We start from the raw sequence: 27,062 nt of genomic DNA on the forward strand, positions 1-27,062 counted from the left end.
CCATCACTCTCACATTTTATTACTCTTACAAAACTGTATGTCAACAGTTGCCACATGCGTTAAAGATTTACAGATGATGTTAAAAGCAACTAAAAAAAAGTAACATCTCACTGAAAAAACAATCCCTACTCAAATTAGATAATTTTTAAATAGGAAGACAGCTATAATGGATAAAGCAGAGGTACAAGTGAAACTTCAAATTACCAGTGAGAGCACCAATCAAATTCTCAGAATGGCATCACTGTGTCAGAATATTTAGTGCTCCAATCACTCAGGGAGGTTTTTCGGTTTCTCAGAAAAACTTTTGGGTCTCGGTAGGTGGTGCTATAGCTCTTCAATCCACCCGAGAGACAGACGGACAGACCTGCTTCCAGTGCTGAAATGAATTGCATGGAGTAGTGAGACACACAATCAGTGTCACTTCACCACTTGAGGTGGAAAGCTGGGGGGAGAATACAAAAAAAAAAACCAAACAAAAAACCAAAACAATGCTGAAATTGTAATTTAAACACTTACATTAGCCTGTACTTCAGGTGACATTTAGAGTTCTTGCTAAGGCAAAGGTATCATCATACCATACACCGAAGAAAAGAAAATCGTAATTATTCGAGAGACCTACAAAATTATTACATTGCCTTATCTATACAAAAATACAAATAAAAAACTGCACAAATGTTTGGCTCTTTCTGCAGCCTGTTCTAAAGTCCTATGACTGTTGGAATAAACGCTAGAAGAAAATAGCAAGCATTGATATTGTTCTAAGGAATGAGTTCTGGCTAAAAAGCTGAACACGGCTCTAACTAAGATGGGTTGTTTACATCCACTCTGTGAAAACGGCAGAAATTCTGATCAGAGCCGGCAGGGTGCACCAAGACCTCCCGGTTGCCCTGAGCAGCCTGTCCCTGACCCTCTTGGCCACCCCTGTGCCTGGCCCAGGCCCTCACCTCTGCAGGGCTGTGCTGCAGGCTGGCCCTGAACCCCTGTACTGGGCAGGGGCAGCAGAGTGTCCCACCCAGAGCCACGTCCCCAGTGCTGCTCAGCGCTGGCTCCTGTGTGACACTCACACCCGCGGTGCTGCTGGCCTCACTGACTCACCAGCCGTGCCCTGTGGCCCTGGCAGCTGCCCCTGATGGGCAGGGAGCAGCTCACAGCAGAGCCCTGTGCTCTGTGCTGCCTGTGCCCCAGCCCCGGCTGCTCCCTGACACCAAGTGCAGCAAACAACTCTTCACTCCTTTGGTCACCTCCAGGGATCCGCAGCACCCGCAGTGAATCCTCAGCGCCTCCTGCCGGCCCTGTTCTATGCCTGAATCCTTATTCAAGAATTCAATTCTAACGTAGAAACTGATTCCACTGCATAAACAAAGCCTCATCTACCAATTAATCAGTTTAAAGGACAGTCTTAAAAATTTTACTCAATTCCCACCCTTTCCTGGAAAGCTGTTTAGGATAACTCGCACACAGCTGTAACTGACAAGTCAAGTCCAGAACAGTTTGCTTTGCTTTAAAGTTAATGAAGTCTAAATTTAAAAATCATCTCACCACAATCAGAAGATCTCTTAAAAGCCCCGATTCCTGAAAGAACATCAGAAGAATCTTTTCAGATGAAACTGTACCTGAATTGTAAATTCATGATGCAAGAAATACTTAAAACACACATATGTAGTCAAAGAGCTATATGGCAGTTTTATTTGTAAAATACTTAATTCCTAACAACAAAATACTTTAATTATACTTTATAAAAGTTAGCAAAATACAATACATTTGAAACAGAAAGAAGAAAACTATTTCTACTTTAATTCAATTTTCTTTTCAAGTTGGAAGCTATAGGTATGCACCACACTTAACAGATTTCAGAACACATAATTCAATAAATATATCCTTCCACTGTTAAAATCTGTGAAGGGCAGTGAAAACAATTCATAAAACTACTGAAAAAATATAAGCATTTTTGTCTTCTTCTGAGGTTTGGAACTAGTAATATCTATACACAACAAAGTTCTTGGCATTTACAAGGACTGTATAGCAGGTAACAGAAGAGTTTGTTAATAGTACACCAGAACAACCAAATTTGCAGTACAACATTTCTACCAAGAAAAGAAAATCAGAAATTCAGTCTATTTCTTGAATCCTACGGAGGACTTCTGCAAGGAGGTGGCAGAAGGAACTTAAATTACCAACTGATTTCATATTTATAAGGCCATTGCATATCCTAAGTTGCACTTAAAAATCTGGTCCTTTACCCTGTACAATAAAGACTGTCTGTTATGAACAGAAGCTGAAGTGAGAATGAGCAAATTCACTTTTTTATCCTAACAAATGAACTATGAAACCTTTGTCTTGGAGAGGACAGATTTAATTAAATCTAATTCTGCTATGTACAGGTGTTATTTTGGAAGCCACAGTTTCCACAGCTCTCAGAGGTAAAATCCACTCCCTATGCCAGTCTTCCAAGAAGTTTCCTTCTGTGAAGAAACTGGACCTCTGAGCCAACACTCAGACCCACACAAGCAGCAAGGCAAGCCCACAGAGTCAGCCAGCGCAGACACTGCAAGGACTGTGTGACATGCTGGAAAACATGAACAGAAAGGGTTACACCAACTGCAAGGAGTGCAGCAAGGGCCAGGGCTGGGCTCTGCACCTGGAACAGGGCAACCCAGGCTGCATGCATCAGCTGGGGAAGGAGAAGCTGGAGAGCAGCTTTGGAAAGGGTCCTGGTTGATGGCAACTTGAGTATCAGTCAGGAATGCTCTGTCAGCCAGAAGGGTCAGCTGGGTCTTGGGGAACATCAGGCATAGACTGCCAGCTGGGAGAGGGAGGAGATTGTCCTGCTCTGCACTGGGGCAGCCTCAGCTCAAGTGCTGGGGGCAGTTTTAGGCACCACAATATAAGAAACACATGCAGCTATTTTAGAGTGTCCAGGGGAGGGCCATGAGGATGGTGAAGGGTCTGGAGGAGAAGCTGTATGAGGAGCAGCTGAGGTCACTTGGTTTTTGCCAGACTGGAGGAGACTCAGGGGAGACCTCATTGTCGTCTTCAACATCCTCCCAAGGGAAGAGGAGGGGCAGGTACTGATGTCTTCCCTCTTATGAGCAGTGACAGGACCCCAGGGAATGGCCTGAAGGTGTAGCAGGGAGGTTTGGGCTGGATATCAGGAAAAGGTTCTTCACTCAGTGGGTAGGTGGGCACTAGCAAAGGTTCCCAGGGAAGTGGTCACATCACCAAGCCTTACAGAGTTCAAGAACAATGCTCTCAGGCACATGGTGTCATTTTTGGGGATGATCCTATGCACTGTCAGGAGTTGGATTTGATGATCCTGATATGTCACTTACAACTCAGCATATTTTATGATTCAATGATTACTTCTTTTTTGAAAACAAACAAAAAACCCCAAATAACAAAGAAACTACCCAACAAAAAAACCCATTTAACTACTGTACAGTTACTGTTGTTAACTTCTGTACAGTTACTGTTGTTAAATTCTACCTTACAAATTAAACTGAGCGAGATGTGAAATTGAATATATATGGTAATTAATTCTTAATTTTTAAAAGTTCAACATCCAAGTTATTTTGAAAATTAGTTTGCTAAAATTAGTTAGTTTGCTATTTTTAAAAATTATATAACTTAATGCACTAATGAATCTTAGTCTTGGGTAGACACAAAGGAAAGGCAAGGGCACGGACATTTATTATTGACAGGTGCTTTTCTGGGCCTCATACAACTACAACAAGGGATTCACTAAAATTCTGAAGCCTTAGCCACAGCAACCATGAGATGGTGAAGTTCAGGACCCTGAAGAAGTATTTTCCTTAAATTTCATCAAGAAAAACCAGAACCAACCATTGGACTGTGATGGTTTTTTTTTGTCCTTTTAGTAGAGCCAAATCAGTGCAGAGCAGTATAACTGATGTCTTGAGGGGCTACCTGGAACAGAGGCTAGTCAGTGTTAAAGGAATAAAGTAGGTATTTATTAAAAGGCCTTCAAAGGACACACCTTGGGCAGTACAAGAGCCTGGGCGAGGCTACACCCAAGATGGATGATGGGTCAGGAGTTTTCACACTTTTGTAAGTTTTGGTCAATTTACATACTGGGGTTAACTGTCCAATTACAGCTTCAGGTTATGAAGTCCCATCCTCTCAGACTGTTCTCAATTCACTGCTGTTTGTACTTTTTGGGCCTGAAGCTGTGATGGTGTCCTTGGTTCTCAGACTGGAAAAGGATTGTTTTGTCTAACTAAACTGTGAAGAGAACCTGCTAACACTTTATATGAAGTTCAGAGTTATGTACTCATGCAGTACAGAATCTGGAAAATATGAAAGCTAAAATTTAAGGCATCACTCCCCCATACATTACCAGATGTACTTACATTGCTGTTTGCCTCTTACCCTGCAAAAGACACTGATATAGGAGGCAAAAATGTGAGAGATCATACAATCATTAAGGTTGGAAATGAAGATCATCAAGTCCAGATACAACAAGTTACCTAAATGCAATTAAAAATATTTTCTCCTTTCTGATATTTTCACTGAAGATATCCAACTGTCAAAGCAAATTTCATTCCTCATACATAATGAGATAATTTAGCTGGCTGTGATTCACCCTCCAAGGAGGACCACTCTTTCCTCTCCTCTTTTCCATCTGCTTCTGCTGAATTGATGCACAGTGCATCTTTTCTAACCAGATTAATCTTTCAGATTTAAAGAATCATGAGAAGAAGATGCTTTTAGGAGAGACCACATTGCAAATGCTACAGGGAACACTGAAAATAATTTCTGAGGAGCACAAACACTACCTATGCAAAGAGTCAGGGCTCCCAAGCCTTCTGCTAATTTTGGTCTCATGAAGTGATGCTATTTAGTGCTGCTGACAACTCTGTTGAATAGGACAGCTCGATATTACAGGCTTCTACAGAGAATTAACAAAAACCTGCAAAATTAAGCTTTGAGGCAGCTGCTGGAGAGCTTCAATCTGAGAGATGCTTTCCGCTGGCTTTGCGGCTGTGGGATCCTCGGGGGGACTCTGCACTCGGGGCTCTGTGGCGCGTTCCAGTCGTGGCCTTTTTGAGCTCGTGTCTGAGGCTGCGGATTGTGCTGTTTATGGCAGCCACGCACGCCTTCCAATCAAACCCACTTTCATTGAGATCAAAGGATGGAAAATTCTCTTGAAGGAAGTCTAAAAATAAGCAAGTATGTAATAGTGAGTTATCAATTATTTAGGCAAGCTATATACTCTTTCTGGATGTAATTAAGCTATAACAAGTGCATGCTACCAAACCAGGCCAGCTAGACATATTACGAGCCTCGAAAAGAAAAGCAGGGCAGATATTGCTTTCCCCTTTCTGTTATATTTGAAAATGAGTAAAAAAAGGTCTAAGCACAAAAACAAAATATGAAAAGAAAACGTGACCATGTGTGTGGTTTTGATCCTTTGAAGTGCTGAGTAACTTCAGCTTCTGAAGTGGTCAGCTAGCAAAGACAAATCTTGGGCTCCAATTCACAATGACCAGAATTAGGCAGGACCAAGCACTCCTTCAGAGGATCTCTGGCAACTATATGCACTAAAATTAGTCACACCAGTTCAGCATGATACAGATGCACAGGAACAACTGTGACAGAAAAATTGTGAGAGTTCATTCCTTACCATACTGCAAGTAAGATCAGTAAACAAACACTTGAGTTTGGTAGCAATGACATAAAAAGGGTAGGACTATAGTACCTTTCTTCCCTTCCATGAGTAAAATGAGTAATTTAAAACCAAAATTAAAACTGGTTTTTAAACTTATTGAGGAATGATTTCCTGCTGAGCTGAATTCCATGTTTTCTCTAAGCAACCTGGTAAGTCTTAAACACCAAAAAGGAATTCTCATCTGTAATTTCAAATCAAAGCAACATTGCTTCTCCTTCTCTGATTAACATCTAGACTTACCTTGATAGTAGAAAGAAAGGTATAGCTAGTAGATATTGTGTCAGCTTTCTCTTACCAGCAAATAAAAATCTAATATAGTACCATTGCTTACAGTTAAAATTTTAACTTGTAGTTACAAATCTGGAAACCCATTTTGCCAGAAAAACTTTGGTCTGAAGGAAGAAAGTAACTGAGATAAAAACTTGTGCTCTTGCAGTTCACTCTGCTCCAGAAGGAGAGGTGAAAGGGAGAGGAAGTGTGCCTTTGGATGCTCCTGTTTTAAACTATGGTGACATAGTTATAAAGCTGTTGGCTGAAGCAGCAGACAGGCTCCCCTTACTTCCATCCCCAGCAGTAAATTCAAGAATACCTGACCTCAGAGGAACAGCACAGAACTGGAATTCTTCAAGGTCTACAGAGCCTTTGTACGTGGTCCACTAAACAGCTTTTAAATTTATGTCTTTTCTTTGACCAAAACTGACCGATTTTGGGGATTACAGTAAGGCTATGTAGGGTCCCTTCCTGCTCTGCAGGAAGATGGGAGCAGTGCCTGAGTACTCATTCAGGGAGCTGGTGCTGCCATCCAGTCAGGCTGTGTTAAAGGAAACAGGGGCAGGGATTGTCCTCTGGCTCCAGGGCCAAGTGACAAGGTCTGGCTGCAACCACAACACACAGGATTTGTCTCTCATCTACTCTGTGGCCTACATGGCGTCCTGCAGTCCTAAGACACTACATCTTTTGAATGCTTCTTAAGCTCAAAATGTCAAGAAATAAAATATGTCTACATGTCTGTATACGTGTATGTGTATATATATATATATATATATATATACATGTAAAAGTGGAGATGTTTAAGTGGCAATGTTTCCCAGGCTAGTGCTTGCCATACTGGAAATGGTTTCTGGCATGCTCTGTCTGTTCCTCCAGCTATGCCCAGATATACCCCAGAGGGTGTGAGTCACAGCTCCATTTCATTGAGCATGCACACTGCTCCCTCAGACGCAGTCCTCTTTCCCCACTTCTCTCTCCCATCCCTGTGGGTGGGGCAGGGGAACAGGACAGGGAGGAAGAAGGTAAGCAAGCACCTGTGTTTAGCTACCTGATGGGTTACAACACAACAGTTGCTAAATTTCACTTCATAAGCTCTCCTTATTTCCAATCTCTAAATATGGCTTTTTTTCTGCAGGGCTCAGTTATGAATTCCCTGCTTAGCCCAACCTGTCTCCCCACAACTCAGCTCTCCTAAGCATCAAGATGGACTCTCATGTGCTTGCAGAGGGCTGTTTTTAAAGATCTGTCAACTTTCCTGAGCTTCTGTCCTATTCAGAGCTATCTCTCACAAGCTCCCATCTGTGACTTTCCCAAATGTCAAAGAGTGCTCTCCCAAGCTACAGAGCCTGTACTCAGACCCTTCTTACTCAGGACCTCAGGGCCCATGATTTCATAATCTCTACAGGCAATGCCACCACAAATTATCACACAATAACCCTTTTTGTGAAGGAAGCCATAACCTGTTGCACATGATATCTCTGTCCTCTGCTTCATCTACACAGTCCCTGTATCAAGGAATTATCTCTGATGTCCTCCAGAATCCTCAGGCACTGCTCCCATCTCCCACTGCATTGCCCTTTCAAGCCAATGTCAAGGCAATTGAGTTTCCCATACAAACCAGGTTCATCATGTGGAGAATTTCTTGAGCTACTAAAATATATCTTTGTCTACTTCCTCTCAATTTGTTCCCCTGTTTGCAGAAATGCCTGTAAGAATATTTTCACAGACTAATTCTGAAGCTCTATACTTTGTTAACAGGATACAAAGTTAATACTCTTACCAGTTTCCCCACATTATGATTTAACAGAGATTTTCTTACTTACCTCTGAGAGCATTAATTTTATTGGAATCCAGTGGGCTCATGCCACGATCAAGGCTGCCATACACGTTGCTTTTCACCAGCACCTCCTCAGGGAACATGTGACGAATCAGGAAGCGAGCTGACAGCTCTGGCCGTGTCTTCCCCTTGGCGACGTAAATGACTGAGAAAGGCAACTGAACATTGCGCCATGGGCTCCCAAGGGGTTCTGCCGAAGAGGTCATGGAGGAAAGACAGATATTTTACTCATCCAACAATGACCATGCCTCAAAGTGGCTGTATAAAATCAAAACTGGCACAAAAAGCTCACCCAGAAACTTCTCTACTTGCTTGGAAAGACCAAAGCAAAGCTGTAACGCTACAGCTACTGCTAACATGAAACATGTTGCAGACATGTGGCCAAGCAGCCAGAACACCTGGTCCACAACCACAAACAGTACTTCTGGTATGTCTTCAGCAACGCAAGCTGCATTATTAATTACTGCTTTCTAACTTGTTTCATCTCAGGTGAAAAGATGATGCTTTTTCAAGTAAGTAAGTAAATAAAAGTTCAGCTATTTCAGTGGTGCTCAGATTCTGCAAGCAGAAACAGAGTGAGTATTTTTCAACTGCTTCTACCTCACTTTACTGAAACATTAATAAGAAAAAATGCAAAATTTTTAGTACATACAGAGGTCTGTGGGATCTGACTAATAAATCTTGGGTGCAGGAAGAGATCTGAAACAACCCCAAAGTGACCCTAATTGAATAAATTACTTCCAACAGCAACTAATCTCAGCCCATTTTCCTTGAGGGTCTCTAAGCATCACATGCTGTACACAAATTTTTTCCTCAATGCATTTGTGTGTTGAACGTTTACATTAAAAAAGTGAAAATATAAAGGCTGCTTTAAGATTTTTGTTGTCCTAAAGAGTCAGTTTTGCAGAAAGGTGTGCTTTTTCTTCTGAAATTGTAATACCACTCCAATACATATTCTGAGCTAGCTTACTTTTTGAAGGCAGAATATCTACCAAATAAAAGAAAAAAGCCAGGACAACTGAACAGAGTAACTGAAGTTGAACTTCCCAATGTCACAGCAGATTTGCATTATGGGATTCTGGTAGATGCAAACATATATTGTTAGCCAGATATAATGCCCTTGCTCTTTCCCAAAAAGACTTACTATGTGTACACCAAACAACTGCCTTAAGAGAAAAAGAAGACTCACATAGTTCATAAAATCCCTTTACTATGCAATTATACCTACAGAACCATTGTTTGCCTCTCATTGACTATTTAAAATGTAACAAGCAATGCCAGAACACAAAAATTTCTTTGTTTACCCATAGGTTCCAAAGATTGCTGTTTTCTGACTGGAGATGTCTGAAAAGCTTCTGGAAACTTATCCAATTCTGAATTCTGCAACATGTCAATTGTGGAGCCAGTCATTTTCTGAGAATTTTGCGAATTGTCTCCACTATCTTCATTATCATTTAAATCTACACAATGAGATGTATCAGGAGCATCAGACACTTCTTCTTTCCCCTCAGTTTTCTGCTGAAACATTTAATAAGGTTAGTACACACACTGAGAGAAGCCTACCAGTTTTTTAACTGGTGTTCCAGTTCACTTCACATTTAGTACAAATTAGATTTCAGATCTTTGCAATACAGTTACTCCTGAATTTCTATCATGAAAACTACCAGTAAAACAGTTAATAATTATACAAAGATGTGCACAGAGCATTTTAGAAGTAAATGTACTTGGAGGTGTTTTGGGAGTAATGTTTCAGTCAATATAAAACTGAAATGCATAGCTGAATATATCTAAAAAAAAAAGCCTGCGAAAACAAGCACTAAGAGCTATTTGTTTAAACTCTCAATCAAATTTGACACTACTTCTGGGCAACATTTGCAGTGCTTTCCTTATAGCATCCTATGTATCCACACTTCTTAACTGAACTCTGGACATAGAAGCAAGAAGAGGCAAAGCAGAAAGCAGCATATTCCACTGTTCCCCACATGGAACCAGTGCTGCAGTCAGCAAGCCTGCGCTGAGCAACACAGAGACAGAACCCAAGGAACTTCCAATACAGCACCTGTACCATGAGCGGGTCAAATAATTAATCTGAGAAAAAAGTGCAAACTTAGTACTTAATAAATCATCACCTTTGCTTTGGCTTCGGAGCGTAAGGAGCGGATCATAGAATTGACATTTGTGATACAGGTTTTCCAGTCTTTTCCACGCTCGCTCAAATCATAGGTTGGAAAGTTAGTTGCAAGAAACTCTGCATATAAAATACAGAAAATGTTTGAAGCATCATTACAAAGCCCAGTAGCTAGAAGTATCCTAATTTACAAAGAGAGAGAAAGTTAACTAATGCTTCATATGTTTACTGTTCTCCATTTACAAGCTTCAGACTTCCATCAATAAATAAAGAAAATAAGCTTATGTTTTGAAAATAACCAGCATTATGAATTCAAGATGTTCTGTGATACATTGTGAGATGTTGTGAGTAATGCTTCTATTATATTAAATATTTCCTGGTAGAATTAGGGGAAATATGTGATTTATCATACTAACTATTAAAAAACCCCCAAAACCAACACCACCACCACCCCCCCCCCAAAAGAACAGACACATGGTAAAGTTGTTACTGCAACTATTTCACATGGCTTATATAATCTTACACTCAATTTTAGCCCTTTAACACATACATGCCATGGGATCTGTGTAAATGACTTGACATTTATTAAAAAAAATCCCCCTCCATCTTCACCACTTCTCACTCAACATAAAGAGTGTTTCAAAACCTCCAGTTAATGTCTGTCCCAAATATACCATGGCCATAAATCAACCCAAATCAACCAAACAAAAAATCACTGACGAAATCCATGGCACACACAAACACAAAATGAACTGCAATTAAAAATCTAGAGACAGTAAGCATGACTGATGAACACAATGTACATAAAACAAGAAGAAGTTTGAATAGTTTCATTTAAATTGAGCAAAAACGAACATTGAGAATTACAAAGCAGGACTTTCAAAACAAATGGATACTGCAGTGGAGCACATCCACTGCAGCATTTATCTGCTCACCAGCTGTCAGACAGCAATTAGCCAGAAACATACAGAAAAGGACTCCTTTTAAGTTCAAAACTTTGTTAAGCATGAAAGAAGTAAATCTGTGCATTTTGAAAGGTACCAAACCTCGTATTGCAGCAATTTTGTTTGGATCCAGGGTCCTGCGCCCCCGCGCACTCACTCCCATAACGCTGCACAGTAGAGTTTTCTTGGGGAACAGGACGCGCACCAAGTGCCGCGCTGCGTACTTGGGTTTGGTCTTTTGCCGAGCCTTCACCAAATGGTTTCCAAGAACTTTCACATTTCTTGCTGGGTCACCAACAAACTCTTTTGTAAAACAAAAACATACAGCAAAAAAAAATTAAAATCCCAAATGAGTTGTTATAAACAGAACATTTTTTCAAACTCTCTTGACTCTCGGCATGTTCTCTACTACAGTTAATTTTACTATGTATTATTACTTATCCTTGCTCTTACAAAAGCAGCTTTAAATTGGAATGATAACAGAAGTAACTTTTTGATTCACATTAACCACCAGCATAACTGAAATCAAAACACCCAAGAAAATACATCAGACACCCAATAGTCCACAATGTTCACAGTGGCCTATTTTACATTTGTGCAGATACCAGGTATGTTTTCAAGACACTGACTTATAAAGAGTGCACATGCATACACAGAACTGCTAAAATATAAACGGTTTACAAATTTTTAGATATATATCTGAATATTTCACCTAATATTCACACAGCTCTTCAGCTGTACAAATGTATTTTTTAGACCAAAAGCAGAGAAATCACAGCTCAGCCTTGCATATGAATCAGGGCATTTACACTTTAGAAAGGCATCAGTTTTTAGTACATGGTGCTATTTGATATGTGTATTATAGTGCAATGATCTATAGAATTCTTGTTTTTCTTTGGAATCAAGTATTTCGGAAGAAACCAAACACCGCAGAATTTGAGTATAGAAAAGATGTACAGAAAGAATAAAATCCCACATGAGAAGAAAATAAACATTTCCTTCACACAGATCAGGCAAGCTGCTTTCTTACAACATGCATACAGGCATATGCCTCACTCAGCTTTAGTGGCAATCTATTTGCCTCCTCCAACACATGGGTAGCATGCGCACATTACTTGTGAGTTATACACAGATTAAAAAAAGGTTACATTAAGAGAGAAAAAGAGAGCCTAGAGTTAAAAGAACCCAAAGCACCTACTGTAAACCAGACATTTTCTTGGCCTTTGTTTCTGCATATTTATCACAAAGGCTCTCACCAAAGCTAGGATTGATGAAGACTGAAGAAGATGGTAGTTCTTCACTAATATTCACATCCTCAGATGCATTTTTGCAGTTCAACTCCACAGCATTATTCTCCTGACTGGGCTCAGACGGTGCTGGCATCGATGGTGATGCCACGGGTGAAGATGCAATGTTGACAGTACTTTCCACAATACTGGGAGCAAGATTTGATTGTGGTGAAAGGTCAGGCATCCCATTAGTTGCTGTGTATGATGAATGTAATGAATGTGTAGAAACTATAGTGGGGAGTGGTGGGCTCTGCCTTCCAACAGGCTGCTGAGATTCCAGCTGAAAACTCTGTGGGCCATGTTTTACTTTGGAATTGACTTGAACGTGGCCATTTGGTAAAGCAACCCTTACAACTGGGCTATGCCTTCCCTGGCCTGATGAAGAACGATGAAGACTTAAATCTCTTTCCATGTGCTTTGATACTCTTATTTTTCCGGAAGGCAAATGACTGGAACTTCTGTATGTAAATCCAACTGGTTTCTGCAAACGTGATTCAGAAAACAATTAAAAGGTTAAATTAGATGTAGCTGATAATTTTGGGGTTTTTTTTTTAGCAAACCAGGAAAATTAGATTTTAGTAATGATGCTATTAGCAGCATATTCTTCCTTGAAGTAGTCTTTGTCATCAACTCAGAGCTACTACGTTTTAGCCTTCCCTCTACTATCTTCTATTCTCATTTGTATCTGCAACACTAAGAGTTTATCTGGTCAGCTTCAATGTTTCTCAGATTTTTTTTCACCTGGGGGGGCAAAACAACTTTCTAGACCTCTACTGAAAAGTAAATTTAAAATTTAAATTTTTTCAGTCATTGACCCAGTCATTGACCCAGTCATTGACTTACAAATTTTCAAGGAATGGGTCCACTGCCCTGGTAGCTCCTTTCAAACAAGAAAAAACCCAAACACTTTCTCTTCTTTCTTTACTTGTTAGCTGAAAACATTAAATATTCAGATCTCATCTACAATGAAGATTCCAAAGAGACTGAGATGGACAAACTGAGAGGTAGGCTATATTTCCATCACTTCAAGTACTTTTATTAAAAATCATACAGCATACATTCTAGTTCAAAACACAAGTCACTGAGCAGGAGCCACCAAATGAAGATGACACATGTCAATTTGTTTTTCTTATTTTGTTTAAATTTGGTGGTTTTGTGTGTTTGTTTAGAGAATCTCATTATATTTCATCCTCGTAACCTTAAAAAAAATCTGTGACCTTAAGGAAATCTTATGTAACTGAAAGTTTGTTAGTTTCTCCACCTTTTGGAATTCAGCTAATAAAAAAAGTACTTTTACCCCAAACCATTTCATTAGCCCTTCGCAAGTGCACCAAAGGTACAGCTATAAAAAAAATCCAACAGCATTCCTGATAGTTTTAAATGGCAGAACCTAAGAAAATAGCTGGCAGATAAAAGCCTTCAGGAAAAAAAAAAAACAAACCAAAAATCCAAACATTAAAGCAGCTGCCATCCCACATATCAGAGGGTAGGGTAAGAGCACAGAGGTCTTACAGGGTTAATTTGCATTTGACAGGATCACTTTATTCCCTGAACCTCATGGTTTTGGATGAGTAGCCAGCACAAGCTTGGAGCTGACAGTAAAAATACAAACTAAATAAAACTTAGTTTCCTACTGATAGCTGACAGGTGTGAGAAATCCAGCTCTACCCACCCTTAAAGCAAATGGCCTTAGTGCTGTCTTGACATCTCCTGACAGCAGAATCATCTCTGCCACATTAAAAGCTTTGTAGTGTTGATGACAAAAGAAGTCATTATGGATTTTATAATCTTTTTTCAAAAAACATCTGTTATGTTTCCCTTTTAAAGATCATTGTTAGAATACTTAAATTGTGTCTTCTTACTTAACAGTAGATCAACCATTTAGGAATAAAATTAATACTGCGTACTCAGTATCAAACATTATTAAAAATGTTTAAAAAGTTTCCATTAAAAAAATAAATTCTATACTGTAATGGATATGACAACATACTGTTCACATTTAAAGTTCAGTAAGCCAATAGAACCAACCTGACTGATGCTTAAACTCTCTCTAACTGCAGAAACCAATGAGACAACACACCACATATTGCAAAGGTACAACAGCAATATACTGAAGTTTAAGATGCACCTACACAATTCACATCTGTTCATGCCAATACAAATAGAATTTTACAGCATCTATCACAGCATCCTGAATTTGATGGGAGTCACTGCCAATCTGTGGCCACTAGTGAATAACACAGGAAACTGAAGCCGGCACATCATCAGAAATCTCAAGTAATTGAATTGAAATAGATTCTAAGTCTACTATTTTGCTCCTTATTTCAATCTTAGTGAAAGGATTGGGATTTTTAAAATAGGCATCAGAGGAAATGAGAGAATCAAAGCAAAAATAAGCATCTTAGGTCTTTAATACTCACAGGTTTGAGCAAGAATGGCTTTATACGAGTATGCTGCATTTCCGAGACCTTACGATGAAGCAGGTCAAATTTTTTATCCAGCTTCTGAATGGCATCATACATGGCCTGTCAACAAATATAAAATTGAAAATAGCACTGTTTCACAAGAACCCACCTAAACCTGAAGAAATCAAGAAAGTTCAATTAAAAGCTGAACTCCTTCCTTAAAACTTAGCCAACTTCCTTCCACAGCACTGCTGAATGCCTAAGGAGACTTACAAGACATTAACACTTGGCTACAAATCACTTACAAATTGACTTCCATTATGCATGGCCCAAATGACTCCAATCATACAAGTGCTCACCTGAATAAATATGGGATGCTTTTAATTTTGAGTGCACCTATTTTCAATTTTGCCAGTTACTGCTTCAGAAATCAGAAGGAAAGAACTTACCAAAATCAACACTAGCAGGATTTTTGGCAAGCAACATGTACATTCAATAGCTGGGTGTGTACCACTGCCATCTTTCCCATTATGTGAAACTCCTCCCAATAACTAAACTTTACATTTTGTATTAAAGCTCAATATTTGAAAATTATTCTTATGAAAAGTTCAGAGAATATGAAAGAGATTAGTTTTACTTTGAAAATATTGTCGTTATGTGGGCAATTAAGAAGCAAATAACTGGAAAGGATCACATCACTGGTTGTCAAGTTTATAATACAATTCCTCACGCAGTTTAACTACAATTGTTTGAACACCATTTCAGATATAAAAGAAAAAATAAATACCTGGCAATAACTGAGGACCTCCATAAGAGGATTCTGTTGATATCCAGTATAAGAACCTTCAGATAAAATGCTTTCCTTTTTCATTAAAATAATAATAAAATATAAAAAAGGAAAAAAAAAAGAGAAAAAAGGAGCATAAGGTACTGATAAATACACGGACTTAGGATATCACATTAAACAAGTAAATCCCAACTTCAAATCTCTTACGTTACTTCAGGCTACCCCAAAACATGCATCCCCAAAGCAGCGTCCAAAGGCAGTCAAAAGAAAGAAAATTCACTTACGCATTCATAGTCTGGTTCATACTCGTAAATGACACTGTCACTATCTTCATATTCTTCTTCCCTGGTTCTCATCTGGGAAATAACATAATTAACATTTAACATTTTGAAAAGTTAAAAATTCTCCCAGGAATCCAACTTGGACACTTTTGGTTGTAGCCATAATTCCCTCCCTTGGCTATACAAGGGCCCAAGAAAACAAGACCTACCAGAGTCATCACGGTTTCCTTACCAGCTTGACCCTGGATTTGCTATAGCAGATTCTCAAACCTCTGGTTTCTTCAAATGATTTTACCATGGTACAGGAAGAGGACATGTATGTGTGTACATATGTATGTATGTGTGTATATATATATATATGTATAAATGAACAGCAACATGCACTTTTATTTGTTTATTCTAAGGCAGAACTTTGTCATCTAACTAAATGTACTATACAGCCAAGGTTATGCAATTACAGAATCATGGAATCACTTAGATTGAAAAAGACCTCTGAGTCCAAATTATGAGACTTCAGTGGGTATAACTTGAAAGCAGAAGCTGTAAAAAATGTCTAGAAGAGGCAATTTCCTCACGGCTTGCACACTGCTTTTAAGCAGGAAGGACGGTGCCACCACCTGGCCAATCCTGGCATTTTCCTTTTACTGGATGGACGCCGATCCCATCCATCACTCACCACAGATTTACAGCGTCTGCTGGTGATACTTTATTTTAAGTGATCAGGTTTTATTTTAGAAAAGGAAAGCTAGGAGAGGGATAGATAACACTTCTGTTTTGTTTCCAACAGGCAGAATTCAGTGACTGGTAAAATTGTGGAGATTATTCTGAGAGTTACTTGAAAAACACCTGAAGGACAACCGAGTCATCAGTCACAGCCAGCATGGCTTCAGAAGGGTGAAGTCCTCCTTGTCCAAGTTAAATTCCTTTCATGACAAGATGACCCACCTAGCTGATCAAGGGAAGTCAGCTGATATAATCTGTTTGAGTTTCAGTAAAGCTTTGGATACTGCCTCTCGTAGGATCCTCTGGACAAAATGTCCAGCACACAGCTGGATAAACACATCACAGCATGAGTGAGCAACTGGCACAGGAGCCAGGCACAAAGCGTTACAGGGAATGGAGTGATTTCACACTGGGCACCTGTCATTAGTGGGGCTCTGCAGGGCTCCATCCTGGGCCCTGTGCTCCTCAACATCTTCATAAATGATGTGGACAAAGGACACAAGAGTGTGGATACACTCATAAATTATGTGGACATAAATGATGTGGACACAGAATTTTCTGATGACACTAAGAGAGCCATTGACTGATGACACTTAGAGCCATTGACTCCCTTGAAGGCAGAGAGGCCCCACAGAGAGATTTTAACAAATCAGAGGCTGGGCAACCACCAGCTGTATGAAGTTTAACAAGGACAGTGCTGGATTCTGCAGCTGGGACGGGGCAATTCTGGATGTATGGACAGACTGCAGAGTGGGAGGCTGAAGACTTGCTAGAAGCATCCATGCATAGATATCCTACCCATCTTCAGTGAATGTCATCAATCACCTCACAGCAGGGAAGGAAAAATTATATTCCAACTGAAACTGGTCTCAAAAGGAAGGGCTACTGTTTGGTGAAACATACCACACTGTGCTCCACTACAGCAGGAGAAAGTCGCTTTCTTTTATTATGCAAAAACACAAAATCCATTTTCTCAGGGCTGTGACCATTTCCTCTCTGCATCATTGCAGAGTGGCCCATTTGTGAGGCTGTTTGATCAGCAAGCACTGGCAAACCTTCACTTCCTGTTAAAGAGAAAGCAAAGCTCATCAGAAAGCTTCCCACTGCATTAAATGTTTCACTACAGTAAAAATAGGCACAGTCACCCTTTTTTTTAAAAACTTTCATACTGCTTGATTATTTGAAATTTGTTTATCAGCATAATACCAAACAGTTATTTATTGAATTATTTTAGATTAGAATTTATAAATTCAATTTAGTATTGTTTTTTTCAAACGTAATGATATTTTTTAAAGTGGCAGTAAAAGTAACACTGATTTCGTGAGCATAAATGGCTAAGAAAAAATTAAAATAAAAGGTGCTCTGCAGCAGGCAGGGAGAAATGAAGATCTAGATTTCTCTCTGCATGATGTTGAGCTTCCTCTGACAGCTTCTGATTGTAGGCAAGAAGATACAAGACAAAAGTAGAAGAAACTCATTTGGACAGACAGAATGAGATCTGAAGGAAAGGCACTGCTCTACAAGATGCTGGTCTAAGATAGTGGTTGAATAAAACCAATCACACAGAATTTCCGTTCAAAGTCCAATACTAGCATTTGAGATAAACCAGTGGTGTGCTTCACTCATATGTCTCACTACACTTGATTTTAACTAGACAATATCTAATGCTAATACACCCAAAGATAACAAAACCACATTTTACCTTTTAAGAATCAACTGCTCTCATCATGATTAATTTATTAATAAAAAAATAATTACTCATGTCCTAAAACCAAGGTTAGCAACTGTCTATGATAGCTTCTTGGGCAGAAGTTTTAAATTTTGGTGGGGCTGTTTGTTTATTTTCAATAACAGAGACAAAACCCCAAGTAAACCATACAAACCATCCTCCACTCCCAAATTTGTTTTCAGATGTAAACATACAACTACACAATACTCTACTGTCAATTAGAAGATCAGAAAGTCTAAAGGCTCTCAGAAGCACCCAAAACCACTAGGAAACACATGTAAATTGTGTCTGTGAAGAGAAATACTGACGGGATTCTCTACAGAGTAAACTGGCTGAATTAAAAAAAGAAATCCCCCAAAGTAGGAAGTGCTTTCCCTTAGTTACAATAATTTTCCTCACTGACTTGGTAATATTGCTGCAGAACTCAATAAATGCTCATAACAGCTGCAAAGAATTTTTGTCTGGGCCAATGAAGCATTAGGTAAGATTTCTTGAGATACTCTGATCTTGCATGTTGAAATAAATATAGTGAATTAAAGACAATCACAATGGCTACTTACTGCTAATAATTTATCATCTTAAACAACCATCTTCTATGATTACACATCAGCATCTCCAGTACTGAGTTACACTGGATAGATTATCTAAAAAACTAATTTTTAAGCTAGGTTCTTTCATGACATTTATTTTCCAAATTGCTTCCTAATTTATTCCTAGGTATACTTACCCTTAGAAGTAAGTAAAAAGTTGTCTTTTTAAAATGTAATATTTTATCAGGCTCACCATTTATAAGGACCTTGAAAGTAATAAGTAAAAGGCACTTCTCATTAAAGGCACTGCCAAGCAATTTCTATAAAGCAGCTTTCTAATAAAATGTGTTTTAAAGACAGGGGTAATATAGAAAGCACTGAATCCAAAAGCACAGAACACATGGCATTAAAATGTTAGCCATTAACCATCAGATCACAATAAAAATGAACAGTAATTACCATAGGCAAGTTGACTCATGTGGTGAACAGCACTGTTTGCTTCAGAGTTCTGCTGCACTGGCATGCAGCTTTGTGCGGACAGCCCACTGTCTCCAGGGTCCACAATCAGAGCTTCATCCTCCTCCTCAGTCTTCACACACAAATAATCTAACAGCAGAAGGAGAAACAGGTAGGACTGCAGGCCATTCTGCATACCAGGTGCCAACTGTAGTGCCTCTATCACACCCAGCATTATCTCAATTTTACCAAAGACTATTATAAATCCGGCTTCACTTCAGCATCTAAATGCAAAGTCCATTTTAAACACAGACACTGAGGTTTTAACACACACTAGAATGGAAGCAGCTTACTATTGTTTAGTTGGTAGGATTGCTGAAACTGTTCAGTACCCAGTTCTCCCTCAAGTGTCCAGCTTCAATAGGAACAGTTATAAGCCAGTAACAAGCACTTGTACAAACTCCACTGTTTACATATTCAAGCATATGAAAAAAAAGTATCAATCTGGCCTTGAAATCTTACTGTCATAATTAAGACTTGCTTAATACACTTGAACAAGTAAGTCTACAAATTCTAACTGTATACTTGATATTCAGATCCATCCAAACATTGGCTCTCAATGCAATACTGTATAGAAACACTGAATGGCAAATCTCCAGTAGCAGATTTTTTCCAATTAAACACCCTACCTCAGAGAAAAATGGTTTCAGAATAAGTGTATAGTTTTTATTGTTAGATCCAATGTTTTTGACAGGGTCAGGGAGAGAGTAGAATTTATTTTTGCTGAAACAAATTAATGGAAGGAACCTTATCAAGTCAGGAAATAAAACTGAAATTCAGCCAGCACACATGCACGACACAGGCTGTATTTTCCACATTGTCTCTGCCCTGTTCAGTGCACAGGATGGACTGAGCTCCAGGAATGAATCAGAACTGTATCAGTGGAACAGCAATCTGGGTTTCTACACTTGCATAATCAATTCATTCCAAATCCTGTTCTCTCCCAATTTCTTAAAGAGACCAAAAGGTAAGAATAGAGTTGAATTCCACAGGTCATTCAGTTTCCCCTCTGGCCAACAGTCACATCTAATTCAAAAGACATAATACAGCAGGGTTTGGATTTGTCTGCCAATCAGATTAAGAAACTGATAGTCTGTTCAGGAACACCCATCAACTGCTCCACAGTCAAGAGCTTTGTTTACAGGTAAACAAGGCCAGAGCTGACCTGTACAGAGGAGTTTAGCTGAGGACACACTCTAGGATATGCTGCTTAGGCTGCCAGTGGGAGAACAGTTCTTGGCCAGTTTTCATCAGCTGTGTGGAAGTAAACAACAGGCTTACTCATGAACTTAATTTAGGTGCAGCTTTTAGCAAAACACTTCAGTGATATTCACTGACTGAAGTTCATTGCAGGCTAATGTGAGTTATTAGCATGTGCTGAATTATTTAACTGCCTCACAGGCACAAATTTTTTTGTTGACAATCATTTAGTATTCTACCTACTTTGGGGAAGAATTAACAAAGAGTCAGTAAAAGTGCATCTGCATCTAAGCAGGAGGGATGACAATCCTCTCTGCCAATTTCCCCAGCCAGGATGCCAGATTAGTGCATGGTCTGACAAATGCCCTACTTACAGCTGAGTCTCTGCTGCCCTGCAATCCTCTTTCTATCCCTAACTAGACAAAGCAATGCAAACTGTATATTATTTATGCAACCATAAAAAGCCCAGAATTTACCTGTATATTCATAATCTTTGCCACAGATCTCATGCCTCACTCAAATAACATTAGCAAAACAACCCTACCTGATCAGCAACTACATGAACCAAATTTACACTAGAAAGAGTGATGAGTATAGAAGAGGGAAAATTCTGTGCAACCAGCAAAGACATGGCAAGGTCAGAGCAGCTCCATCTGTACTATAGGAAGGCCAGTATGATCAGAAGTTAGGAGAGTTTCTACAAGTGGTTGATACTGAAAGCAAGGCTTAAGTCTTCCAAACCCTCTACCACCCTCCCTTAAATAAGTTTCAAAATCAGAATTTCAACAATGCAGTGGATTCTGTGCAGAAAGTGTTTTCAAAGCCTGCAGCTACACCAACTCACAGCTGGAGAGCAAACATAAACCAAACAGAAAGATACAGAAATCAAAACCACCTCAATAAAAAAAGATAAACAAAACCAAAACTACAACAGATTTCTACAATGACATGGAAGCAATGCAGCAACAAGCAGTAATCTCTCATTTTAACCTTTCAGGTGATGGCCAGGATCCTCCTCATCCCCTGGCCTTTTAATTTCCATCACCCATTGCTGAATGTGGTGGCTTTCACACATGGAAAGGGAATTATTTTGTCTTCAGAACAGCATTTTTACATGAACAGTCAAGAAACTTGAGGATTAGAATACACCACCCATTTCCAGGAAGGCCTATTAGTGTGACTGGTCACACTGCAACAATAAGAAAAGCAGCCCCAAGAATGCACCTGTTTTATACCAACCATTTCCTCCTTTCCCTAATGCATTCTAGTTGCCTGGCCTCTAAAGTCAGTGGAGAAACTTAAATGTCTTTGCTATAGATTTGACTACATTCATCAACAAGAGGAATAAATATGTGATAAAAATATTTTGTTTATAAGACTGTTGGGAATGAAACAAAATTTACGTATACAATATTAGAGTACAAAATATTATTCATACCTTCAAAAATTTGTGACAAGAAAAAGATCCAGCTATTTAGCCATAATCTGAAAGACACTGCAACTTAGTCCTCTAAGCAATTCTAAGTATTTCTGATGCTTCCTTAAGGTGCCCAGGAACAGAGAATATTATCATACATACACAGCACCAAACAGTACAAAATACAATTCTGACTCTCAGGTAGAAACCACAAACTGCCAAATTCTATGGATTAATCTGTGCTCCTGGAAAAAAAAAAAAACCAACAAACCAGCCATCAGCTGTTTTTTACTTCTGACTTGGATGAAGATGCAACTACATTTCTTGTGCCAAGTAAATAATATATATACATTAACTCACTCCACTGACAGAAAATTTCATGACATAGATATTTAAGTGTTTCCAGTATGTCTTGAAAGGAAATTATAAATTTTAAAAGTGTGACTAAGGAAATATGTCAGGTTTACATATTTCAAACGTGGCTTTTACTTACTAAACTGGCTGATTTATCCAATCATTGGATCAAGTTATCAGTTTAGGAAAACTCTAAATTTCTGTTTGAAACCTGAGGTAAGAGTAATTTAAAATTAGAAAACATAACCAAACAAATTCCTTTTCAGACTCAATGCATACTCTGAGTTATGATACAGGCTACGACTTAGAACTTTCAGTAGAGCTGTAGGATATGCTGAAGCAAAGATCGAAGTTCATAAAAATGTGTATTGTACAGAAAGATATTTATAGACAGAGCAGTCCAGTGAAATGGCCAAATTAAAAACCGAGTTTGGAGATGATCTTTTAAACTTCTAAGATGTTTAAGCTTATCATTTAGTATTCTTTCATCGGGAGATCATCTTCCCTTCTACACAAAATTATCAAACTGAAGCATGTCAAAGGCACTTACACTTGAATTATTTGCACCCAAAAATGTTCAACTCTGTGCCTAACCCTATACTACATTAAATCACAGCTTTTTATGCAGCTCTGTGAAGCCAAGCATCACAAAGAATTTATTCCCAGTAACCTACAAAAAGATGTATTTAAAATTATTTGGGACTTGAAAATGTGTTGGTATTAAACCTCTAGAAACACTAAAACCAACCAACCAACAAACTCGAACTCTTTCAAAGGCAGAATCAAAAGGAAAAACAATAAAGCTCAAAAAGCCTCTCCAACAACTATGAATTGCATAGCAAAACAAATCAAGCAAAGCAACCCCACCCAAATAAATAAAGAACTTACCTGGGCTGAAACTAAACCACAAAAGGAGAGATAGCCAGACTTAACTTGGACCATAATTAGATCCTGTGCTATTTATGGCATGACACCTGTGCTAACACTCACAAAAAAGTGAACATACACAGGGGAGAGCCCAGGCACACCAGTGCCTTTCAGGGTTAGTATCTCCCCATCACAGCTCTCAGTAATCATCTGCCCATAAACTCAATTTCACTGCAGACATAACTCAGAGCTTTAAGCAGATTTATGATAATGAGAGCTAAAGGCACAGAAATAGAACCAGATCTGATGCATCAGCTGAAGTCTGAAGACAAGATGACAGACTATTTTTTCTTTCCCCAAGTATGTTACTAATGCAACATATCACATAAGCCAGTGGAATAAGGAAGGACTTGTACTGAATCAGGCATTACCTGAGGAATGCTCTCACTAGTTGTAGAAACACAAATGCAAGTGATCATCAAGCACTGAATGGTAAAGGGAAGTTGATGAAAGAGATGGCTGAAAGCACCAATTAGTACTAAATCCTATCTCAGCCTCTACTACAGAGTTCCAGGAGAGCTTGCAAAATCACTAAAAACTATTCATAGAAATCTGGTGGATTTTCTTAATTTTCTAAAAGTTCAGTTATACACACCTCTGTATTTCTGCAAACATTATCTCACCACACCCAGGTGAAACAGCCAGCCATGGAAGCTCTGTGTAAGTCAAACCAGATTTTACAAAGATTTTTAAATACTACACTCAGAAAAAATGGTAGCACTCATCTTGAATAATATCTGAATTTAGCATACTTCTGATTATTTTGTCCTTCCTCCAGATATGTTGTCAGGGATCAGAGACACCAGAATACTCTACCAGAGATAAAATGCTTAACAACAGTCTCTGAACACTGAAACAATTAATTAAGAGTGCTGCTGTCAGAATTTGCAACAAACTAAGAAGACAGCAGAAACTAATATTCAGCTCATACAAACCAATTACTATGGAGAGAAGCAAAATAATAAAGCCAAATTTCCTGTACCTTTGCCTGTCATATTTAGATCACTGAGATGATAAAGCCACTGAAAGTCAAGGTAAAAACACTCTCACATAAAAATCTTCAGTGTTTATTAAGATTGGAGCTCATACTGCACCTTTTGATCGAACAATATTATTAATGTCATATCTTTTCTATTGCCAGGGATTAGCATAGGCATAGTATTTGCTAGGATTACTGAGTTACAAAGAAAGCCAATCAGGAAACTAAAGAATTGAGGACAAAGAAGAAGCACCAACAAACACATCACTGTGCACGTTTACTTAATAAAGATTACATCACAATAATCACAATTGCTCCGCTCCCACCCTCCTGCCATCTCAGTCCTACTCCTTTCGCTCATGTTGACACTTGCAGAATTGCACAGCCAACTGGCTATTTCCTAATCAGAAAAGTTCCTTGAACAATGAAATCATAAAAGAAAATTTGGCATCTAAGCAAGACACAACTGGAACTCCTTCAGAGAGTAAGTGTGTGACAACAACAACCTAAATGGGCATAAACTGAGTCTATATAAGCATCACTTCTCTGAAGAGCAAAGTGAAGCACATAACTGGTGGAAACAGAGTTGTTTTGGTCAAAACTCAAAGCGTCTGAATCTAAGACCCTTAAGGTGCGCAATGCATTGTGCCTTCTCATAGTCAACTCATTAGGTCAGGCCTCTCCCTTTAGGAGCAGCATTCATCTCTCCCTTACTCAGGTTTTGTATCCAGTAACTACAGCGCTAGGGGGATCTGTCAAAGCCGAAATCTCGCTTTTCCACGGAAAAGTCTCCACAAGATTTTGGCACTATGCTCAGCTGCCATTTGAGGACTATGGACAACAAAAGCTTCCCCCACCATCAACACTGCAACTAAGGCAACCAAGCTGTGGCTGTACTACACTATTCCTGAGCAGAACTTCCCGGCAAGTCCTGTCCCTGGAGCACGCATTCCCGGGAAGAGCCCCGGACCGCGCCGGGCCCGCACGCCCCGATCGCGAACAGCCGCAGCCGGGCCCGCCATGAGCCGCGCCCCCGCGCCGCGAGCCCCCGCCGGCGCTGACGCGGCCGCGACGGGCAGGAGCGCCAGCCAATGGCAGCGCCGGCCGCGCGGGAACGGGCGAATAGCGACGGGCGCGGTGGGCGTGGCGCGGCCGGCTCGGCAGCGGGCGTTGGGGCTGTTGCGAACGATGAGGGAGCGTTCCCCGCGCCGCGGCGGCGCCGCGTCCTTCCCAACCCCCTCGGCGGGGCGAGCCGCCCGAGCGGGAGCCTTACCCTCTTCAGACATGGCTTGCTGGCGCGGCTGAGCGTGGCGTCCTCCTCGGGCGGGCCGGGCGGGCGGCGGAGCGAGCGGGGCTCGGGTACCGGCGGGCGTGGCCGGAATGCGGCGTTGGAAACGGAAGCGGCTTCTCCGACGTGAACAAGAAACTGTTTTGGAGCAGTGCGGCTGCGCACTGGGCGCGGGGGCGCGCCCGGGAAACGGGAGCGCTGGGCGTTGCCGCTTGCTCCTTCAGCAGCCAGCCAGCCAAATGGGCAGCCGAGCAGCTGGCCTGCTCCCGCAGGAGCCACAGAGCCGGCTGCCCCACTCTCTCAGTCTGCGGCCACGCCGTCCGCTTGCCTAGCAGCCAGCAAGCCCGCTAGCCAGTCAGCCCGCTCCCGCAGCAGGCCTGGCGTTTCCGCAGCACCCACCCAGCCAGCCCGCCCGCTGGGAGTCGGCCCGCTCCCGCAGCGGCCCTGTCTGTGGTTCCCGTAGCAGGCAGCTCCCGCTGGCCCGCTGTGGGAGCAGCTGGTCCGTCGGCGGGCCCGTTCCTCCAGCAGCCTGCCGGAGGTGCCCTGTCGGGCGCGGCTTTGGAGTTAGGAAAATGCCCGGGCTCTCTCCTTTCGGCTCCCTGGCGCTGCCACACTTCGTGCTGGCCGAGGCCACGCTGAGGGCAGCCAGCTCCGGTTCGTGCAGTTTTTTTGGGTCCTTGGGGAATGCGGGGCTGCCAAGCTGCTCCATGGGGCCCTGCGTGAGGGCAGAGCCTGCTGCCCGTGCCATTCACTGCTTCAGGTTTCAGGGTATAAACCCGTCTGATTCTTTTAGTACACCAAGTTAAGTTTTGGTAGTCTGCAGAGCCCCCTATTTTTTTGATTCAGGGCTGGGGATCAGCAGATCCAGAAGATGACCTGCCCAGAACACCCCATGAGTGTCCTCATGCTCCCCCCTGCAGGCACTGGAATCTCTCTGGGGGTTTTTATTCAGGGAGTGGTGGGAAGAATCAAAGAATTAATTAGGTTGGGAAAGACAAACTTTGAGACCATCTAAACCAACCTATAGACCTGACATCATGTTATCAACTATAGCACTAAGTCATATTAAGTCGTGTTGTAAAGCACTACCAGTGATGGTGACTCCCCTATCTTCCTGGGCAACCCATTCCAGTGTCCCAAATACAGTGACACAGTGTAAGAATATTGGATGTGGGTAGTTATGGGACCTGATCTGCTCATGGCTTGGGACAGCAAAGTGGCCTATGACAGCCTGCAGGATCAAAGAAAGTACAGTTCAGCAGCACTATGCAAGGCAAAAGGAAGAGCAATCCTTGCAGGTTCAACCCAGAAGTTTTAAAGAAAGTGAAGGAGATGTGTGGAAAATTCTGTTTGGGAAATGAATAAAAATCAGGGAAGGGGGTGGACTGAGGTGGAACAAAACTCTGGTGATAGTAAATGTTTTTCTTGCTTTACTCTGGCATACGTGCATACGTCTGTGTAGGGGGGTCAGACACGTCAGAGGGCCTGTGTGCCCATGGTGCAGTTCTGGAGTGCAAGTGTGTGAGTAAATGTGTGAGCACTAATGAAAGTAAAACTGGATGGCTCAGGAAGTGGAGAGGTGGCCCAGAGTCAGGAGTGTGTTTAAAGGTGGGACCATGGGGCACCTTGCTGCTGAGGACCAGGGGAATCCTGGCCAGGTGCTGGAGAGATCATAGATCTAGAGTGGGGTCTCAAGGGGTGAGGGGGGCATGTGTCTGAGGGTGAAATTGAAATGGAGGAGCTTGAGTGCCCTGGACAACACTGGTCCAGGA

At 40.8% G+C, this 27,062-nt stretch overlaps 1 protein-coding gene across 1 annotated transcript; it reads right to left on the reverse strand.

The window, feature by feature from the left end:
- BEND2 (BEN domain containing 2) lies at window positions 1-25,999 on the reverse strand. Its single transcript, XM_074536186.1, has 13 exons — window positions 25,686-25,999; window positions 25,276-25,508; window positions 19,069-19,215; window positions 17,254-17,414; window positions 15,631-15,702; window positions 15,347-15,421; window positions 14,575-14,679; window positions 12,122-12,635; window positions 10,968-11,168; window positions 9,923-10,041; window positions 9,098-9,311; window positions 7,780-7,983; window positions 1-5,173 (listed from the first exon to the last, which is right to left on the reverse strand). Exons 1-13 carry the CDS (start codon window positions 25,997-25,999, stop codon window positions 4,965-4,967), a joined length of 2,568 nt encoding a protein of 855 aa, XP_074392287.1. The 3' UTR covers window positions 1-4,964.
- Between the last annotated feature and the right edge of the window lie 1,063 nt (window positions 26,000-27,062).

This window comes from Zonotrichia albicollis, chromosome 2 (assembly GCF_047830755.1).
Source record: "Zonotrichia albicollis isolate bZonAlb1 chromosome 2, bZonAlb1.hap1, whole genome shotgun sequence".
NCBI lineage: Eukaryota > Metazoa > Chordata > Aves > Passeriformes > Passerellidae > Zonotrichia > Zonotrichia albicollis.